Source organism: Plodia interpunctella, chromosome 20 (genome assembly GCF_027563975.2).
Source record: "Plodia interpunctella isolate USDA-ARS_2022_Savannah chromosome 20, ilPloInte3.2, whole genome shotgun sequence".
Classification (NCBI taxonomy): Eukaryota; Metazoa; Arthropoda; class Insecta; order Lepidoptera; family Pyralidae; genus Plodia; species Plodia interpunctella.
Window position 1 is genome coordinate 5,566,406 of NC_071313.1, and position 21,287 is coordinate 5,587,692.

At 33.8% G+C, this 21,287-nt stretch overlaps 4 protein-coding genes across 8 annotated transcripts in view; 2 read left to right on the forward strand and 2 right to left on the reverse strand.

Moving 5' to 3' along the window:
• Naa15-16 (N(alpha)-acetyltransferase 15/16) overlaps positions 1–5,395 on the reverse strand; it is an 86,041-nt gene extending 80,646 nt beyond the window's left edge. The window contains exons 1-8 of the mRNA XM_053760411.2: positions 5,228–5,395; positions 4,885–4,969; positions 4,313–4,575; positions 3,106–3,413; positions 2,501–2,635; positions 1,811–1,948; positions 1,276–1,381; positions 791–952 (exon numbers count right to left, since the gene is read on the reverse strand). Coding sequence (XP_053616386.1) covers positions 791–952; positions 1,276–1,381; positions 1,811–1,948; positions 2,501–2,635; positions 3,106–3,413; positions 4,313–4,575; positions 4,885–4,969; positions 5,228–5,284 — 1,254 coding nt within the window. The 5' untranslated portion in view covers positions 5,285–5,395. The remainder of the gene's footprint in view (positions 1–790; positions 953–1,275; positions 1,382–1,810; positions 1,949–2,500; positions 2,636–3,105; positions 3,414–4,312; positions 4,576–4,884; positions 4,970–5,227) is intronic.
• A 142-nt stretch (positions 5,396–5,537) lies between these two features.
• LOC128678898 (uncharacterized) lies at positions 5,538–8,806 on the forward strand. The gene has a single exon (XM_053760799.2). The coding sequence runs from the start codon at positions 5,712–5,714 to the stop codon at positions 6,492–6,494; it is 783 nt and encodes a 260-aa protein (XP_053616774.1). The 5' UTR covers positions 5,538–5,711; the 3' UTR covers positions 6,495–8,806.
• Positions 8,807–9,247: 441 nt separating this feature from the next.
• LOC128678896 (uncharacterized) lies at positions 9,248–13,988 on the reverse strand. The gene is made up of 4 exons (XM_053760793.1): positions 13,790–13,988; positions 13,526–13,702; positions 12,524–12,874; positions 9,248–12,306 (listed from the first exon to the last, which is right to left on the reverse strand). The coding sequence occupies exons 3-4, from the start codon at positions 12,856–12,858 to the stop codon at positions 11,667–11,669; spliced, it is 975 nt and encodes a 324-aa protein (XP_053616768.1). The 5' UTR covers positions 12,859–12,874; positions 13,526–13,702; positions 13,790–13,988; the 3' UTR covers positions 9,248–11,666.
• Positions 13,989–14,242: 254 nt separating this feature from the next.
• On the forward strand, positions 14,243–21,137 carry Nf-YA (Nuclear factor Y-box A). 5 transcript variants are annotated; one of them, XM_053760794.1, is made up of 10 exons: positions 14,243–14,400; positions 15,147–15,320; positions 15,762–15,785; positions 16,237–16,300; positions 16,572–16,697; positions 16,999–17,084; positions 17,477–17,668; positions 18,555–18,637; positions 18,905–18,995; positions 19,610–21,137. In XM_053760794.1, the coding sequence occupies exons 2-10, from the start codon at positions 15,156–15,158 to the stop codon at positions 19,682–19,684; spliced, it is 906 nt and encodes a 301-aa protein (XP_053616769.1). In that variant the 5' UTR covers positions 14,243–14,400; positions 15,147–15,155; the 3' UTR covers positions 19,685–21,137. The 5 variants fall into 5 exon arrangements, with proteins under 5 accessions (XP_053616769.1, XP_053616773.1, XP_053616771.1 ...); XM_053760796.1 differs by having other exon boundaries at positions 14,248–14,400; positions 15,134–15,320; XM_053760797.2 differs by lacking the exon at positions 14,243–14,400 and adding an exon at positions 14,417–14,621 and having other exon boundaries at positions 15,134–15,320.
• The last annotated feature ends 150 nt before the right edge of the window (positions 21,138–21,287 follow it).

The following is a 21,287-nucleotide window of genomic DNA, read 5'->3' on the forward strand; positions in this document are numbered from 1 at the left end:
GTAAGTTTGCTTGTTTATTACCTCTTCACACTCAGTACACAAAGTAAGTTTGCTTGTTTATTACCTCTTCACACTCAGTACACAAAGTAAGTTTGCTAGTTTATTACCTCTTCACACTCAGTACACAAAGTAAGTTTGCTAGTTTATTACCTCTTCACACTCAGTACACAAAGTAAGTTTGCTTGTTTATTACCTCTTCACACTCAGTACACAAAGTAAGTTTGCTAGTTTATTACCTCTTCACACTCAGTACACAAAGTAAGTTTGCTAGTTTATTACCTCTTCACACTCAGTACAGAAAGTAAGTTTGCTTATTTATTACCTCTTCACACTCAGTACACAAAGTAAGTTTGCTTGTTTATTACCTCTTCACACTCAGTACACAAAGTAAGTTTGCTTGTTTATTACCTCTTCACACTCAGTACACAAAGTAAGTTTGCTTGTTTATTACCTCTTCACACTCAGTACACAAAGTAAGTTTGCTTGTTTATTACCTCTTCACACTCAGTACACAAAGTAAGTTTGCTTGTTTATTACCTCTTCACACTCAGTACACAAAGTAAGTTTGCTTGTTTATTACCTCTTCACACTCAGTACACAAAGTAAGTTTGCTTGTTTATTACCTCTTCACACTCAGTACACAAAGTAAGTTTGCTTGTCTATTACCTATTACACTATCCACTCATAGTTTGAAGTATGGAAAAGGACATACGTACTTTTCATCCCGGAAAAAATACTATTCTCGTGGGAAATTCACGCGGGCGAAGCCGCTGACAAAAGCTAGTGTTACCTTATATATCCTCCCTTTAACGATAAACAGTTCGATCAAGGTCGGGGTGTGTTCTATAGCCGCGTCGATATATAGCAACGCTCTGTCGGTGTCCTCCTTATAGTCGAAGTGTTGCGCCGCATAATAATACGACCACAATAAAGCGCTAGCCGGTTGGACCACCTGGAAATTATAGTAAAAATATTTACAAAATTAACCGTTGTGTGATTTTCACGAAGATTTAGCAAAGGAGAGGTCATAAAAAGGTATGAGAGCAACACAAAATAAGTTTTTTTTTTTAAACGTAATTTTTGCCACAAACTTTTGTCGTCGTCAGAGAGATCTTGTACAAAAAAAATCATGTCCGTGAAGTAAACCGTTGAAAGAAACTGAAGCGACGTGGAAAGTTTCATCGATAGTGAACTACCTAAAAATGAGTTGCTAAAACTAAAACTATATCTTCAAAATTTCACTTTCAAAATAACGTAAAATTTTAAAAAAATTACCTCGTCCGGTTCCGCACTAAATTTACCAGTCTTTGATAAATTCTCTATGTATTGTAAAATTAACTTTTCTATCGTATCTGCTTTGCTTTGGTCTGCATATAACGATCTGAAACATACAAGAATAATGTTTTAAATGCGCAACCCTACTAATATTATAAATGCGAAAGTTTGTGAGGATGTATGTATGTTTGTTACTATTTGGGCACATGATGAGGGACAAAAGATATTATGGCTCTGTAATCTTCTCTTGTAGTTCTAATGCAGAATGTTTAATCTAGTCTGTTTCTAAAGTGTTACAGAAATAAACTGTAACACTTTTAATCGGTTTTCAACTCAGTTGTAAATCTGTTTATTGCATAATTACAATGTAAAAACAGGTTTAATAAGTGTTAAGGAGTTATATCCGTAACAGAATGTGTGAGATCCTACTGTAAACCCATAAACTAGGTTACGGGCCCAGCATGCTTCCACATTTTTTTAATGTATATTTTTTTAATACATTGGCGACCCTAAATGAATACGACAATAAGAATACCTGAGATCCACGAACAGAGGCGGGATGCCTTTATGCAGTCCATGTCGGAGGTAGTCGTCCACCAGACGGCCGAATGCCTCCGGCCCCGCCTCCGTCAGCTGCAAGCGGCGCGGCGCTATCGCTTTGGGGTACTCTTTCCTGGAATATTACAATATTTTTGTATGCTAAGTATGTCTATACTAACATTATAAATACTATTGTCTTTTATAGTGAAATCTCGGAAATAATTTTAACGAATTTAGTTACATATAGAGATACAGAGTTGATTAGCGGTCGTTTCATTTAATTTACTACTATTTTGTGGTAAAACATAATAAATTATACACATGAACCTTCCTCAGAAATCACACTATCTATTAAAAAAACCGACATCAAAATCCGTTGTGTAGATTTAAAGATCTAAACATACATACAAAGGGGCAGACCGACAGCGGGAAGCGACTTTGTTTTATACTATGTAATAATAGTGATGGCGAAGACTTCACCTCAAAGTTTTACTGCGAATTTCTACCTAAAGAACAGAAATGAATGTGTGAAAGTTTGTACTACAAACAGAAGTTTTGCAGCGTTCAGAGCATTAGCTGAGCGCATTGTCAGTTTTTTCCGCAGCCATAAAGTAATAGATCCAAGGGTCCCACTTTTCCAAGATTCTTTTTCTGCACTTCACACTCCACGGACCGAAATGCTTACTTATATACATTGAAGAAGGCCACTTTTTCATCAGGCTCACTGAGCTGCTTTGCTTCTATTAGTTTGTGATAGTACATCACATTTTCTGGATTCCTCTTCAACAGGTCCTCATAGACAGACTCTGCTTCTTTGAACCTGGAAATACATTAATGCACATGTTAAAATTATCCTCTTTTATTGTTTTATTCTTAGTTTTGTTTTTAAAAGGATGGCCTTTTGTCAATTTTATATGAATATTTTACCAAGTTTCTTCCCAGGTTGTCTTTCTAGGGAATGTGACTAAAACTTACTTACAAAATTATATATTTTTGAAGAATGTTCTGAATAATTTCACATTTATGATAAAAAGATATAAGCATAAGGATAAGCATTTAAGTCACATATTTTTCGATTTCACAAGGGAATAGGAACCTATAGGGGGTCCCTTGACATATAATCAATAATTAAGCAAGAAGTAAGAATCAGATATACAAAAAAAAATTGAATTATGGTCTGGTCTGGTCTTTTTAACCTATAGTTTTTATGTCTCACTGTTGAAACTTGCTGGGCAAACCCCAACAAATCAAATTTCTTTAAAATCAACATAGCAAATTGTGCTGACTCACCTCTTTAATTTCAATAAATATTCACCAGAGGTTTCCTTCACGGACAACAAATCCAAAATTTGGCTTTGGAACTTGTGAAGATGCTGCAACGCTCTTTCATACTGGCCTGACTCCGCTAACACCATGTTCTGGTAAAGCAGCAGTTCCGAATGCTCATAGTCATAAGGGCCTTTCATTTGGTTTGTACGGAAAGCGTCTAGAATGCTGTTGGCCATTTCATAGTCACCAAGGAGATGATAGCTCATGGCGAAACCTATCCAGGATGCTCTTTGTGTCGGTCGGAGCATGAAGAGCTGGTATCGGGTATCCTGCAATGATGTACAAGATTTGGATTGAGATATCAAAGCAGGTAAAGGGAATGAACTGCATATTTAAAAAAAAAAGTGGCAATGAGAGATTCATAGGGTATTTTAGTCAGAAATATGATTTGTCTCAGATTATCAACCCAGTGCACTTATCTTTAGAAAGTACATATTAATCACATTTCTGTACTCCCTTAACTTTCTCATCTGTGTGCTTTCTGGGTTGCTGTCTAAGGCATGAAGCCTTCACTTTGCACAGTCATTGGTGTCCTTGATAGTCCCCCATAAGATGCAAATCATCTCTGATAAACTCAAATTAACACTTTAGTTTGCCTTCTGCCAAGAAAGGGTAAAAGCTGCATAGCTACATAAATGTTGCACAAATACAACATGTTAATTAGAGACAGTTGCACACACAAATTAGATGGTATATGTTAATTCAGACAGTTATGACAATTGCAGTGTACAATACTGCACAATACTGTGACAAATCCATGGACAAGATAACAATAAATATTTACTGTGTGAAAACTTTAACAGTTCATTTGGAAATATGTATAACTTTCTATTTGAATGTAACACTTGCCAATTAGCACCTTCAACATGTATTATCTTAATCTTTATATACTACCCAACTAAAACCTAGACATCCACTTCCATGGAAATTTTCAAGTAAACATGTCTAACAATTTTAATTTTAACCATTGTTACTAAATTTCATGGAAATCCATCCAATAGCTTTTACATAAAAGAGTAATTTATTCTCTCTCTCATCTGTGTGTATTTCCAATTGACTTTCGATGCCATTGTATGTTGGAGCCCAGAGCCTCCAAAAAGAGACATAACCAGACAGAAGAGAAAATCAGACATAACCTTTTCAATCAAAATAATTATGACTATATTACCTTGTATCCTTCCAAATCCCTCATCTGGATTTGCAGAAGAGAGAGATCCCGAAGGATTTGAATGTTCTCCTTTTCCCACTTTAGGGCATTGCGGTAACATTTTATTGCTTCATCATACTTCTTGTCGGAACGCTGAAGGAGCCCATACACGTGCCAGCACACTGGGGATTTCAGATCATTACGAAGCCCTTTCCTAACATACTCATATGCCTCATCCTTACGTCCAAGACAATTTAGAGTTAAGCCTTTCATAGCCAATGTTTCTGAAATAAAAATAAAATAATTTAAAATTCTTTCCATTATTTGTATGCATTTGTTTTTGAATTCTATTAGCCTTCTGATTGTATAGTACAATGTCCAAATTTGTAATATTCTTACATTTTCTGACAAAGATACAAATATTTGCAAAATAGATAAATAAATAAGTAGACATAGAACTTGCATTTGTGATCTCTTTCAGTCAATGAAAGATAGATTGGATAGAGCGCAATAAATCAGGGCAAAAAATTTTTATGTAATATTTTCAATAGGATCCAAATATGAATTTTAGTAGTCTCCATAGCATCACTTACCCCCATGTTCTGCAAATTTAGGGTTCGATAATATCTGCTTAGCGAATTTCAACCCATTTTTGTACTGTTTATGTTCGTAACACCGCTGTAATGGAATAATTTCAATCATCACAAAATGTTAACCTCTGTTTATTAATAGATACAGACGATTAGTAGGTTTACAGAGCAATTGATGACAATTTTTGAAAATAACAAATACACTTTAATTATCGACATACATAATTATCAGTGCCTTCTTGTAAGCAATGTATAATTTTCTAATGAAAAGCCGTATTTTCACAAGAAAATCCTCTAGAGTGACAAGATCTCAACATCAAAGTTGAATGTTTACCAGGATACTTACCAAAATTCTTTTAAAAAGGGCATTTTCTTTGGGTGGTAAAGGGTTACTGGGTGGCATTTTATCCAAAGAAAATGTAGTATTTGTTTATATTTCACTAATAAATTGAAATATTTCTAAAAACCTCGTGGCTATAAACCAAAGAAGTCGATGAAGAATTGTTGTCTATGAATATAGAATAGTGGTCACGTGACCATATCAATGTTGCCAGTACAAAATTGTAGAAAATAATCTGCCAATCCTTTGATGTCTATGACCATTCATTCATTTTTTCATTCATTCAATGCGTCTGTCTTCCTCTATGTCCTCTCCAATCTATCTTCCCTCCTCCTCCTGTCATTATTTGTGTTGTCAAATAGCAGGTTGTTTATTTTTTGTTTTGCCGTCGTGTCGCGTTTTTGTAATGAAATACATAGTAATTTAAATTATTAAATCGATTTTATATAAGTAAATAAAATACTTGTTTAAAATTGTGTTTCAACTAGATATGGGTATAGAGAACATGCGTCGTTGGCCCATGTATGTATTGTTCGCTTTATGCATCCTGCTTTTCCTTTCACTCTTCAATAGTTGGAGCATGGAAACAGAAATGCGAACAAAAATGTCTGAAATGAGTGCTCAGATCCAGGAATGTTCTAAACAGCAAACCTCTTGCGTTGCCGACTCTCTAACATTGATGGAACAAAGAAACTCGTATGTGGAAAAAGTAAAAAACTTGGAGAAAAGCAAAGATAATTTAGCAGACGACGTTATTTCAGCAAAGAATAAACTGAAAAACGTAGAAGAAAAGGTAAATTCTACTCGAGCAGATTTACAACTATGCAAAACAGAGTTGCAGTCGTTCAAAAACCTGCAAATAACCATGGCGGCAACAATAGAGACATTGAGGCTAGAAAATTCACAGTTAGTGGAAAAGAAACAAAAAATCGTGGAATTAGAGAAAGAGATTGAGAGATTAAAGTCTGCATTAACAACAAAAGCGGCTCCGTTACCTCCTATGAAGATAACACCAGCTGCACAACCAATGAAGCAAAGTCCAGCTTTGGATAATAATAATAATCTAGCAGAGAAGCCTCAATTGGAGAACAAGAAAGTAGCAGAACAGGCCCCCATAGAAAGTAATAATGCAATCGAGCACCCAGCTTTAGACAGCAATGACCATGCTGACAGAAACAAAGACAACAATGATGTAGTTCTTGAAGATAACAATGCTAATGAAGAACTTGACACAAATATGAATGATCAAGAAGTTGATCCCCAATTCCAATAGGGTTATTGTACTTGCCAATCAAATTTGTGATGTGGTCGCCATAGTAAAGGGTTGTAATTGTAATCATCTCATATTTTTAAGCAGTTGTTTCATTCACTAGTTAGACGTGCTTATCGAAATATATGTGAAACAAATTACCTTAATTTTATTTCATCATGTATTGTTTTAGTAATTCTATTGTGTCTCTATGTTATCATATATTTTTTATATTAACTACTCAATTCATTGCCTGTCGCATCTGCGCAATCTTATTGTTGTTCAATTGTCTTCTCCTGGATCAAATGGTTAATTAATCATTTTCTAAAATATTGAAAAAAGTTGAACATAAATTATGAATTTTGCTCTCTTTGTTTTATTAAAGGGTAAATTAGAAATTGTAATTGTGTTATATTTATAAATTGATGATAACTATGTGTCACTTTTAAATGTCACAAAGATATCTTCCTCGAATATTAACAAGCAATTTACGAATATTTACAATTTCATGTCCCTGTAAAATGATTACAAATTCATTGTTAGGTAGCCAATAATGCAACAGCTCCTTGAAGTGGTGGATACACAGAAGAGCTAAGCTCAGCTTAAAATTATCTCACAAAGTAAATTAAGTCATTTGTGGTATAAAGTACTGCTATGGTATTACATGTACATTGCCGAATTAATATGACATTTTTATTTCTATTTCTAAAATTCCTTTGTGTAAGTTACATACTTATTTGTAATTTTGTCATTGTCTCAAAATTCTTTTGAAGCCTTATTCATATATCTCCAAAATAATATACATGTAAAATGGGTATGATCTGTAGTACCTATTCCTCTCATGTGGTATGTTCTTGACCATGTGTGTGGAATTATTATTGGATGGTATTGAAATGAATTTGATATTATTTTTGTGGATTTTTTTCTTGATAGAGAAACATATTGTTGTATTTGAATATATTGCATTTTCTATAATAAGGACTTGTTGTGTATACTAAAACTGCATTTATTGAGTTCCAGTATATTTTCAATTGTTACATTGAATTATTGTATGTTATTCACTTTATTCATGTTACTTGAAAACATTTTATAGTTATTAGACTTGAATAAATATTCTGCATTGGGCATTTATTTATGTCCTAGAAATTAATATGTTTAATCTAAATAAAGTGCTATACTGTTCTTTGTTACTATGAACGAGAATACAAGCACTTCGCAATTAATAATACTTACATTACTATTAGGTATGTAAAAAATCTGATTTCTTTCGGTATGTATAGTCAACAGCTCATCAAGATACTAAAATTAATAGCAAATTAGCTATTACTATGACATAAAGATCTATACAGGGTACTTGATATGTGGTCGACTATACATGATTTGTGATTGCAACTATGATTACAGCATATTTACGATGTCGTGTATAATCAACAACTTTGACTCACACAGTGACTATTTTCAATTACCAATTCTTAATTGAATCAAATTCAATAATTTGTCGCAAATAGCTATAGAAGTCTGTGTAATTTGAAAAGGTAATAGGGGTCTATGAAAATTTGTCACGCATTTTTACCCATGGAATTAGTAGGTACTCCGTACAAGGAAGTACTTACTAAATCCATGTTTTTACCATACTTTTACAGTAATTCATCATACTTAGGTACCTACACATACACCTGATGACGAATTAACTGTTATGACGAAACTACAGCTCATTTTGTCATGTGATTGCTTATCCTAGATCATAGTTTAAAACTTTGTAAACATTAATGTGTTTAGATTTCATGACAACGTGCATCAACATAGTATCTTACCGAGAAATGCGAGAAGAAAAATTACCTACCCATCTGAACGCTTCTCTGAAAATCAAACAAATACCAAATACATATGTTATAATCGTCCTAATAATAAATCATGTGTAGGAATATCTTTAACCCGTTAGGGCATTTAACGTATCTGGAAATGTTTGTGTCAATATTATGACAACGTCTATAGACGCAGGTGTCAGCGAAAGTGTTAAGACTGCAATAAATCAGTGAGACATTATTCAATGAGTTTATTTTTATTAGATTTCAGCCATAAAAAGATGCCACAAATTAGTTGCTTTTGGTAGAACTGACAAGACTATTTATATATATTATCAACAGCTTTTTATGCGTTATAGCGATTACAATTTTAAAGTAAAGCCAGATTTATAGGGACTTTAGACTTAGACTTTTGTAGATGACATTATTGTTGTTAAGAAAATGTGATTATGGTTTTTATACATGTGGGGATTCAGAAAATTTATAGTTACTTTATTTCTTTGTATGACAATAAAGTAGTGTTTTGCGAAATCAGTATTTTTGTTCATCTTTTTCCCATGGCTTCGTAGAATAGTCCAATATAAAATTGGTCTTCTGACAAAAATGCATTGCCATCGGAACTGAAGCCACGTGTATAATTTTTAACCGTTAAGGAGTTCTCCCATTGGGAGCCGATTCTGACAGCATCAGATCTTATGGCAAAGATCCATTGACGAAGTCACGTGCAAAAAATCATGCATGTCGTCATAACCGTGCTGTTATGTAGTTCTTCCGTTGGGAACTAGTCTACAAATAGGGTACAAGCACTCGTTGCGAGCGTTCAGGCGGTCTGTGGCAACTTCTTGTGACGTCCTCTTCTGGATATGACTAATTCTGTTTTAGACCACTTCTGGTCTTGCTTATCACAAAAATGCATTTACAGCTTAATTAGAAGATAAATTTGAAATTAGGTATTTAAATAAAAAACACAAACATTGCTAAACAACCTTTATTTGTCTTATACATCTCTAGCATAATTAAACAAAAACCTCCCCTTCCATTACTTTAAAAGTAACGATCATAACAACATAAACTTAAAGTAGATACAAATTATACTTGGAAATCTCATTTACAATTCATACGCTAAAATGGAGACGAACTGGGGAATCCCACATTATTACACAAATGAATACACTTTGAGACGAAATGGGAGGAATCCCACATTATTACATAAATGAATAACACTATAATTAATGAATCTTTTAGAAAGAAGCCTGTTTTAATTAACCTACAAATATGTAGGTAGTATCACCGATCATTTGTTAACATAAAACATGATGTTTTTAAGTCAATAACCTATTCCTAGAACTATTCTATTTGAGACTAAAATACTAACATAAACGACAAGACACTAATTTCGGTGGTACAAAATATAAAGAAGAAAATTAAAATGAGGGACATAAAATTTCAGACATAAGGCCAGACTGCCTTAACGTTGTGCCAGGGCCAAATTGAGATAGAAATTACAAGGTCAACAACATTATAACATTATATTTTCATATTACTAAATGAATGCGTCCTAAAATAGATTAAACGATTAAATACTTGGTTATATAGAACAATGGCAGTAGAGGAAACCAAGTAAATAATTGTTTTTTTTTTCTAGTGGCATTGGAATCATGCCTACCCTATACTATTTCATGTAGGATGGTTCCTGTACATGTAATTTATACATTATTTATATTTTATTGGATGATGGAAAGGTGTAAGTGATGTATCAGATAATTATATCATGAAAGTCTTCTATTAGCTTAAATTATACATATGAGTATACATATAACATATATCTCTACTCATATAATGCATATACTATACAAACTAGTATAATATACATAATAGTATAGTAGATGAATACATGCCTGTTTCAACACTATCTGATAAAATAATATTTTGCAATTTGACAGATAAACTAACAAGTAAATCTTTGTTAGCCCTATCCAAACATTTGTGAAACACAATTTTAACATTATCTGTTAAATATGTTACATTGAGGCTATCAAATCTAGGCTAGGAGGCTTTATCAGCAAGTGGTGAAACAGGTCCCTAAATTTTTTTTCTATTTATTAGCTGCACTTTATCGCAACGTTGCTATTTCTGTTTGTCCTATTTAATGATTAACTGCCAGTCTACCATTCGTACATACAACTTTTTAATAATTGTGCAACAACAATTTAGATATAATTCACTTGGAATTTAGATTTGAATTACCTTACAATCGGCTTTTTTTGGGAAACCATCCTAAATGAAAATTCTGTCATAAATAAAAAATACATGCTCTCAAATTGGTCCCTAAGTCTTGTGACATTAAAAATTCATGGGATATTCGTCAATTAGTAAAGACATTGTAAAATGAGGTAAAAATATAAATGCTATAAGAGTATACTAGTCCATCTTGTTATCACATAGTATCGTGCAGAATCCTGAATAACCTACTGCCAAGTAAAATGTCAATAAATGACAAATGCATAAATTGTGAGAGACTTAAAACCGAAAGGAGATGAATGATTCTGTAAATGCCTTTGCCTAAGTCTTAAAAAGGCTAGAAAGTCATCGCACCCACATGTTCACTATTTTTTACATGATCTGTAAACAATATGGAAAAAAGAGATAGAATGTGGACTTTAGTAACATAGGCCCTCTGGACCTATTGACTATAGCGCCACAAACAGAGAGATTGATAAAAACAATGTACTGAACGAAGACTATAAAAATTCTAACTTTGATATCTATACAAAATTTAGATTTTTTTCCTATATTAGTTACCAATATAATATTTGAACGCCCGACAGAATGCAAATATTTTTAAAACTTAGTTATAATAAAAATTGATAATGAATATTCTTCATTGTCACATTAATTAACAGTAGGTATGAAAAAAAAAATTCTGCATAAGTATTAAAGAAAGAAATATTGTCTATGACATCCTAATTACAAAGCAAAACATTGACATTTTATCAAAATTAAAATTCATAAATCAAAAATAATCCCTAGTTTTATTTTTTTTAATTATAATAATAATATTTAGTATATTGAAGAGCTGTTTTCAAATTAACACAATAACTGGAAAATACAATTCCTTCAAAGTTATCAATAAAGAAAAAACAAACACTTTGCCATGTTTGCATGCAATTTTACATTAGATTTTGTTTTTTTTTTTACGAGTGTACTATGGTAACACTTAACACTGGTGTCATATTTTATTTAAGTTGCTTAAAGGCAGGTTGGACATGACTTTGACGACTACCATCAAGTAGCAGGTAGTTACATATACACTAGTGAAATAGTTAACCATTGTGCAGATCGAACAGTTAGTATATAACTTTGAAAGAACTGTATAACCAGTCACTGAAAATCACTTTACAAGCCCTTCTTCAATAGCAATCTCTTCGAATGCAGACAAAAGGTTTCTCCTGCACTTACTTTCATCGGTGTACAACAGTGCCCAAATTATATACTCTCCGATATTAAGAGGATCCTCCGAATAGCTAATTTGTACCTTACATTTCCTCTCCCATTTCATAGAATCCGTAGCACGATTATTCCTCGTCCTTGTAAACTCGATGTATCCATTACACTCAACAGCTAGCTTTGGCAGTTGTGCATTCAAGGCATCATGGGACCGGTCCGAATCAGTCCCGCTAGTAGAAGGCAAACAATCCCCTTGCCCAACTTCACAATTCGGTGGTGTAACCGGCACACACTTCCGTTTTGCTCGTCTCCCAAGCATATTGTCTCCTTTGCTGTTTATTTCTGACCTGTCTTCACTATGAGCTCTTTTCAAACAGTTCCTGGGTAATACCTCCGATTTATTGTCATTCTGAGATTCGTCAAGCTTGCTTCTCTTGGTTTCTACAGCTTCATCTTGGGGTTTGCAGCCTTCAGCCCATTCTGGGCTTTCACACCGGAGAATCTTTCTTTTTCCAGATCTTTCGATATTCGGATTAATAATCTCAGGAGAGTTAAAAGGACTAGCTAATGAATTATCTCCCCTTCTGAAATAGAAATATGCATAAAAATTTATAGAATAGTTTTCATCCCAATGATTTATTATTGCTATAAATAAGGATAAGTAAGGATTTTAGATACAATTTTATAAGTGTAAAAAAAATTGCAAGACAGACATCTGAATTTGAATTATTTACTTAGATTGGTCTTCATTGGTCCAAATGATATTACTGCATTTACTGACAACTATTTTAATACACAAACCTCGACACAATGTCCTGCCTCATCTGAATCCTCTCAATACTTTCCACTGTAGTAAAATCGTGCCTGGAGCATTGCATATCATGTTTCAGGAATGCGGCCACTTTTTTTCTTGTTTTGATTGTTCTACCAAAGTATTCCAACATAGCATCATCAGAAAGATATAGGCAAAGGTTTTGCCTCTCATAATCTATCATGTGTTTATACCAAGTGATGAATTTCCGAGCTTGTTGGCGCTCTGAATTCTTGCTGCTATTATTGTTGTCTTCAATTTGTATGTGTTTGATGTTATTTCTGGAGTGAATACGCTTTTGTGGTGCTGGTGGTGGGGTGGACATTATTGCTAATTGTATTCTGAAAAAATAATTGTTTACTTGTATGGCATGGTTATTACACAAGTAACAGATTTGCAGGTATCATATTATGTGAAAATCCAGTATTTGCCTGCCCCCATGGGATACAGGTATAATGGCAGTAAGGAAAACTCATAGTCAGGTACTTAGGAGCATAATTATTCAGATCTTTGTTGCAGTATTTCTTGTTGCCTTTTACTAATTCTCATTTTGGGGCACTTAATGTCCAGTTGCAGTAAGTGTTAATTTATCATATGTGACATTCAATGAGAATAGGTACTTCATGAAGAGCAGTCTCTTATGACATCTCATCTTTAAAATAATAAAGAAGGCAAAAGTCTTAACTGACTTCCCTTCCTGAGGTACCTTTTCACGTGAAAGGTCACATATTTTTTCAGGTCCAACAAGCCAATCAATTAATCTGAATCAGCAGGCCTACCATCAACTTTTACAGAACGATTCCAATGCAACTCAGTTCAATTTAGGAACCTAAAATGAATCACATTCATACAAAAAATTAAGACGATGGTACGAATTTGCGATGCAGTTCAGTTAGGTCGTAAAGTGGATTGCGTTAAGAGATGATGGTAAGCCCCCTGACTAGAAACCAAGTTCCCAAACATCAAAACACATTTTCTTATTGGAAACTTACATTTCTCGGACAGGATTTCTACAACTTTATGAGAACTCTTGGCTTCGTGTGCTAAATTCAGACGCAATTCATCCAAGCGTAGCTTACTTTCTTCGATATATGCAGTTACAGATAAGTTTATTTCTAGCAGTTCCTTGTGTAAAGACTTGACTTTTTGACTGTTCGAAAATATATTTTCTGAAATAACAACAACAAATTATATGGATTGTCACAACACAAAACAATTGAAAAAACGCAAAGTTCTACTTTCAAAAGATAACCTACGAATACACTTTGCTGCTTCTAATGCCAAATGTTCCCGAGATAAGTCGTCAGATATTGTAGAATTCATCTTACGTTCCCTTATCACTCCAGCATTCGCTTATTATATGAAATTAGAGTCTATAAGTGAGAATAATACAAAAATCACAAAAAAACAGTTTCACCACACAATACACAACTCAAATCAAATCAAAATGGCATTCATAGACAATTTAAAAAAAAAACATAAATAAATAAAGAAAAAGTTTTTTTCGTTTTTTTGGTCGTTTTAGTTCACGATCAACTTTTTTTAAAATACTTGGTTTAAAAAAATATATATTTATATTTGATTTTTATCGCACACAAAATTTAAAATACACATTTTTAATATACGACTAACGATTTCTATAAAGTTCCTACACTATGCTTATTTTGGGATATTTATTTTGACATTTTAATTAACTTGACCATAGACAACATATTAATTACTTGAATGATTGGTTATTCGGGAAACCGCGCTTCTTTGGGAGTGGTAATGTGCCGAACCAATCTACTGCGTTCTTGCGATCATTGACTTCGTCCATTGGTCTATCTTTTGTCAGCCAATCATTGAAAAACCAGTGAGGACTCTGAATGTAAGTTTACAATTTTTCGCCGAAAATTATCTTGAGATGGTTGTGTTATTGCAAATAATTAATACTATGTTATTCTACGACAATATGTTAAAACTTTTTATCATGGATGATGAAATTACATGAGCAGCCATTTTGACGACGTTGCTTTCAGTGGCCTCGTACCAGTGACGTGTAATTTTTTGAGATCTTATTTTCTTTCCATTTATTCTTCTTGCTTATAGGTAAGTAATTTCAAGACTAAATACAGTGCAATTTTGAAAGTGTATAATAAATTATACTATTTTCCACATTGGTATCCATTTCTGCATGCCAAACGAATAACTAGACGTAGATACTTATCGCTAAGTAGGTACCTACGTAATATTATCTTCTAGTATCGTCTTGCATAAATAAATTATCCTAAAAAATCAACTTTCCCATTTAGTTTGCTCTCTGAACTAAGTGCAAACAACTAGATAAACAAGTAGGTACCTAACGAATGTAAAGTTTACCAGCCTATAGATAAGAGTATAGAGTATCTATAGCGCATTATTAGTACATAACATACAATCAAGTAGTGTGTGCTGACTTGACTAGGATCAGAGATGGGTTTACGCCTAGTATTTGTCCAGTTTCTTCCCTAAAACCCAACTTTAAGATTTGTTTGAACCAGACCCATCTATCATTAGGACAGATAAATACTATAGATCTTTTGGTCACAAGCTGAAACTGCAAATAGAATCTTCAATTTTAGCAAAACATTTCAGTGATGCAAGATGGAGCACACTCAGATACAGAATGCTGAGGGAGCTCAGGTGGTGACGATTAATGGCCAACAGCTTCAAGTGGTCCAGATGAACAACCCCCAACATATTGTGCAGGGCCCCAATGGTCAACAGATTGTTGTCCATGCAATACCAGCTGCAGGTCCTGCTATACAGGTATAATAGCTATAACATGTCCCACTACTGGGCAAACTCTCCCAATCTCTCAGGCATGTTAATTGAATGTTCTTTTAATTGATTTTTTTTTAGTCTGCTATAATTATAATCTTTGAATGGATATTATTAATATAGGTACCCATATATGTATAGCCTATACCTCACTCTTTCTCTGTACTAGTCTTGACAGAAAGTTTAATAGTTATTTCAATTAAAATAACATTGTTAACATTGTTCCACATGCCTTGCTAATTTTCAATATATGTTTTGTCTATTGTATTGACTTAATTTTGTTATTTAACTATTGATTATAGTTTTAATTTCACATCTCATTGTCTCATACTATGTCAGTCATGAAAATTCAATAGAAAAAAATAAAAGAACCATGAAAAACTTTCATTACACATTTTTAACAACAATTTTCTTCACACATGCATTCAGATTGGCACCCCGCAAATCCAGGTAGTCGTATCATTTAATTTTACACCATCCATTGTCAAACAAATAATGTTCCTGTGGAGTGACTTAGCAGAATTTTGTACTTAAAGCAGTACAAAATTTGTTTAATTCACTAAAGGCGGGACTTTTTTCTTTTTGTTGAACTATGCTATAAGCGTATAAATTTTTGGAATTTTACTTATTATTATTAATAGAATTAGGTCTGTATGTAACTTTGTACCCTATTTATAGCAGATAAATATAAAACATTATTTATTAATTATTATTAATAATTTATTAATGAAAAAAATAATTTTTTGTTACAAAAAATTTACATAGGTATAATCGCTTTTTTCTTTTGGGAATTATATTTAAATATACAGATATAGTTAAATTTGTCTAATGCAATTTTATGGACTTTATGTATAACTTGATATGTTTAGATTGTGTGAAATTTAAAACTATTTTTATTTTGAAGGTGGCAACTCCAAATGGACAACAGTTGCAGCAGCTACAAATTGTGCCCATATCCAGTCTTCAAGGTATTTTTTTTATTAATTTATTGTATTTTATACCCTGTACATCATATTCAGCTGTTATTTTTAAACCAGCCACCTGCCTGACATGAATTGCCTGCCTCATTGGGAATGGTATTGGTACCTATCAGTGGACAAGGCTGTGTAACTTGTGTAAGGCAATGTGTAACTTAGATGGTCAGTTGACAACCGCGGAAGGATATAAAGTGGTGCTAGTGTAGGGATCACACAAATGTCACTTTTGAAAGCTTGCATTCCAAAAATGTTATTTTTCCAGGTGCAAGTAGCAGTGTACAGCCCATGCAGCTGGTGCAGACGCCGGACGGCCAGACCTACATCTATCAGCCCACGGCCAACGCTCAGCCCACGATAGACCAGCACCAGATCATACACCAACCAGCTGGTGAGGAAATTATCCTCCAGTAAATTTTGTTTGAAAAAGTAACAAACATACATAATTACATGAAGGTTTTAGTCAAGGCATCTTAAGACATCTGACATGACTTATGGTGGCAAAGTCTGCTTCTTGTAGCAAGTAATCATATACACAGTACACACTAGTGAACTTCAACCTTAGTCATTTCCTTTTATTTATTATTGAAATAAAACTTTAGACTTCTTTTTTTCTCTGTCGTAAGATTGTAAAGTTTGCCTATCATTATTAAACTAATATCATTTACAATGTTTGTTAATTGTTATTACAGTGATAAATCTCAACGGAAACTTGGTGCAAGTGGCCAACACTGCTGTGCAGCCGCAGCAGATTGTCAACCAACCAAATATTGTCATGGTGAGTTAGTTGTAAACAATGAGGATGAGGATCTGGAGTGATGAAATTACTCTTAATTCATGAATTCTAAGTCCATAATATTTTATTAGAAAGTCTAGTAGCAAAAGTCAAACAAAGCGAAACATCTAATGAGCAATCTTAGCTAGCTAATCGCCCATGTAGAAAAACGTCTATCTATCAAGAGGTCTATATAACAAAACGTTGAATGTGGCGTCATACTTGTTGAGTATTACTGTCTTTTCAGCGAATAAATCTTCTTTAATATATTCTTTCCAAAAACTTTGATGAGTGACTGCGAAAACTCGTAATGACGCCACTGACACTGAGATTTGCAAATCGAACTGTGCTCTGTCGTTTACTGTCATTAGTTGTTGAAACAATTGAAGTAACAGATGGTGAACGGGTCGAACGGCGGCGGAGCGACGTCGGCGGAGCCCGCGGCGGGCGCAGGCGCGGGCGCAGGCGCGGGCTCCGACGAGGAGCCGCTGCTGTACGTGAACGCGCGCCAGTACAAGCGGATCCTCAAGCGCCGCGCCGCGCGCGCGCGACTGCATGAGCTGGGGAAGATTCCCAAGGAGAGGCCGGTGAGTGAATACTTCATTGTACACTTCAATGAGACTCATACAGTTGTTAGACGGAATCCTTTCTAAAGAATAAAACAGCAATTGACAACTACTCTTATGCTACGGCCACATTACAACGCGAAGATTCGCGTGCGCATTGTCGAAGAGCTTGGCCATATAAAAAAAAAAATTTCGTTACGTCGCGATAATCTAGAACGTCACGATAATTCATTTCGCGGATAACATGGAAGAGGCGGTTGCGCTGTATAACATGGCTAATAGTATAGTAATTATTTACTGCATCTTTATTACTTAAACATAAATAAAAAGATCAAAAAGAGGAATAAAAGGCGATGGTGGATGTTATCTATACACAAAAAGGGCATTCGTATTCGCGAAGATGATTCGCGATAGGACGAATTCGTTCGCGACAACGCAAATCTTCGCGTAATCGCGATAGTGTGGCCGTAGCAGTAAGAACTTCTTCTTCATAGTTGTATTCCACATGGCTGAGACACAACTTTTTGGCACTATTAACGGATTGGTTCACACACAATTATCAACCAGTATGTAAGTTTTTATACAATATTTTCCTTCACCGGAAGCAAGTGGTTGTCTATGAAAACTAGTACATGAGTCAGAGTGGTATACAAACTTATGAGTACAATTCAAACCTGGGACCTTTCGATCCACAGGCGTCTTTACCATTACACCACCACCACTTCCTGGATCCTCCTAGAAATAAACAACTTGGATTGAGCTCCAAAAATAAGAAAAAGTTATTTCCACTGGGTAATAACCTCCACAATCACACAACCCACTAAATTTCAGATTAATTTTCGTGATTCACAACGAGATTTTCCATGTATTTTTCGTGACTCGCAATGAGATTTTCCATGTATTCCAGAAATATCTGCACGAGTCCCGACACAGACACGCCATGAACAGGATACGAGGCGAAGGCGGCAGGTTCCACTCGGGTAGTAGAAAGTGAGTATTCACGTAGTGTTTTTAACCTCAATATTATTTGATTATGCATAAAGTATTTTACTTGCGGCAAAAAGTGCCTTTTTTTTCTTAAAACTCATCAACACATTGAGGATTGATTCAAAATATTGTTAAACTACATCCAATATCAAACACCTAAATACCCTTTTAACCCTATATGTTTGATATGTTATATAGATATACTCTTTAGATCAGCAGGGGGTGAAATAATCCTTAAATAAATTTAATTTAACTGTGGTGATGTTACAGGAATGGAGGAGACAATGAAGAACAGTCATCGGAAGATATCAAAACTCTAGAAGATATGAAGCCTGACACAGTGTCCATCACTATCATACACGTGAGTTTTATGTTAATTTTATTAAGAAAATCTATTTCTTTTTTAAGTACAGACATGATTTTTTACGGCAATAGTGTTTTGTTTTGAAATCTGTTAATGTTTTCAATCGTTATGGGGTAATGAGTCGGGAACATCTTGATCATGACACCAAACTTATGTGTTTATATTAAAATACTACAACTATGCCCTGGGGCTTCGCTTTCGTGGGAATTTCGGGATAAAAAAACCCTATTGTGTTTTTAGGTTATATGCTACACATGTACCAAATTTTATAACTGTCCGTCCAGTATCCAGTCCGATTTTGAATGAAAGAGTAACAAACATACACACAAAAATACATCCTGTATTGTGTATGAATACACTGATTGAATAATGGAAAGTGTGAGAGTTCGGGTGTGATACTAAATAGACGATTTGATAAATTTGAAAACATTCTTGGTTCATTTCCAACATTCCTGGTTCCGAATACATAGCCAGCGCAAGCACCAGACTGGTGACTAGTTCTCCGTATCTAAGTCCATTTCACCCAAAAACATATTCCTATATTGAGCTGTGAACAAACATAAATAAAAAGTATTATCAAGTAATAAAAGTTTTAAAAAAATGTTTTACAGGAAGAAGAAACCCAAGAGCGGCAACCGAATCAGTGGCGACGACTCGCGCCGCATCAACCTCTGCAGTCCACTTAGCAGATCAAGGAGGAGGTGGAAGATTGTGATGACTAGTGATGTGTGGACAGACTGTGATCTGATGTGAATGTGAAAATTGTGCCGGCAACATTGAACTATTAGTTTTTTACGACTGTAAATGAGTTTTGGAACATGGAAATACAGTTGGGAAAAGAAACTTAGATCTTAATAGTACAATGGGTTGTAGGAGTGACAGACATTTCCAATATGAAAAAAAATGAAAAAGCATCTTCAATATAGAATTTTCAGAAAGTCCAGATAAGGTTGATTGTTGAGTCCCATGAGTGACTTATATGTATAGGTTGTTTTTTGTAGATTTGCCCATCGACTGGCAAAGAAGATTATTTTGAGTTATATGTATGATCACTTCAAAAGCAAAAATATTTTTAAAATGATTATACAATATGACTCACTTTGTTTGTTTGAGACATTAAATCACTTTAGAGTTTTTAGTTTTATACTACTATTTCAATTGGAACTAAATTTATAATCAGTATTACTATATTTTCGGAAGTTACTATCCATTTATGCCATTTGTTAAAATTCAAACTTTTATATTTGTGATTTCCCTTCATAATTTTATTTTGAAAATTTTTGTTTGAGGCTAAATAAATCCATTATCAGAAATTAAAAACAATTTCTGTTTATATAAAATTTATAAATACATAGTAATTATTCATTATGAAGTTTGACAATATTTGAATAAAAACAGTTAATATAATCAAAGGCTAACTGGGTTTATTATGTGCTAACTTGGCACAATAGCAATCTAATTATATTATTACTTATATAACCGTTGAAGTTGTCATCATGACCAAAATTGGTCAGACATTATCATCATCACTTATATAATTTTATATTTTGTTATGGTGTAAATAGAAAGCCAGTTACTGCCAGAACTGATTTCTATGTATTGTTGTATTTATGGAACCGATGTCGCTGGGGATTATATGCCTCAATTGCACCAATCATCTTTGATGTTAACTTTAACCTGCGCGCCGCCGATTAGATAAAATGGCGAACTTTGCATTGTGCGCAGGTTAAAATTAACTTTAAAGTTGATTGGTATAACTGAGGCTAAGTGTCGCGACTATCAAAGCTTATACACAGGACTGACTCACACAATGTCCACTTCTCAATTTTTTTTGAATAAGCGTAGAACGTGTATGCGGGCGGACATGTCAGGCGCAACTTGTAAATCGGTTTTATGGTATTGTAATATCTTTATAGAGAATGTCAATAACGGTGGCGTCAATAGCCTGTGCAAAGGCTATCTTTTGAATATAATGTCAATGTTTACATTATTTTAATGTTGCATTAGTTTGCACTGTACCTATATGAGAAAAATAATTTTGTGACCAAAGGATTTTAATTGATTTGGCAAATGCTGTTTGTAAATATAATATTTAAGGACTGATTAATAACCAGTACAAAATAAAAAGAATGCACACACTTTGTTTTTTTTTTAATTAAAATCAACAAAAATAAAATAAAAAAACACTGGTAATTAAATTCAATTTTATTAAAAATTTTGTACACGAATATGTGTCAAAAAGATTTAAATGTTCTTAATTGTAACATTGGCATTGAGATTTAACCATTC

Excerpts from the sequence above, each read along its gene's own strand:
- LOC128678898 (XM_053760799.2), top strand. The coding sequence starts at position 5,712 with ATGGGTATAGAGAACATGCGTCGTTGGCCCATGTATGTATTGTTCGCT.
- LOC128678896 (XM_053760793.1), bottom strand. The coding sequence starts at position 12,858 with ATGTCCACCCCACCACCAGCACCACAAAAGCGTATTCACTCCAGAAAT. Across the intron at positions 12,307-12,523 it reads AGGCAGGACATTGTGTCGAG|AAGGGGAGATAATTCATTAG; the intron begins GTTTGTGTATTA and ends TTTCTATTTCAG.
- Nf-YA (XM_053760794.1), top strand. The coding sequence starts at position 15,156 with ATGGAGCACACTCAGATACAGAATGCTGAGGGAGCTCAGGTGGTGACG. Across the intron at positions 16,698-16,998 it reads GATCATACACCAACCAGCTG|TGATAAATCTCAACGGAAAC; the intron begins GTGAGGAAATTA and ends TTGTTATTACAG. Across the intron at positions 17,669-18,554 it reads AGATTCCCAAGGAGAGGCCG|AAATATCTGCACGAGTCCCG; the intron begins GTGAGTGAATAC and ends CATGTATTCCAG.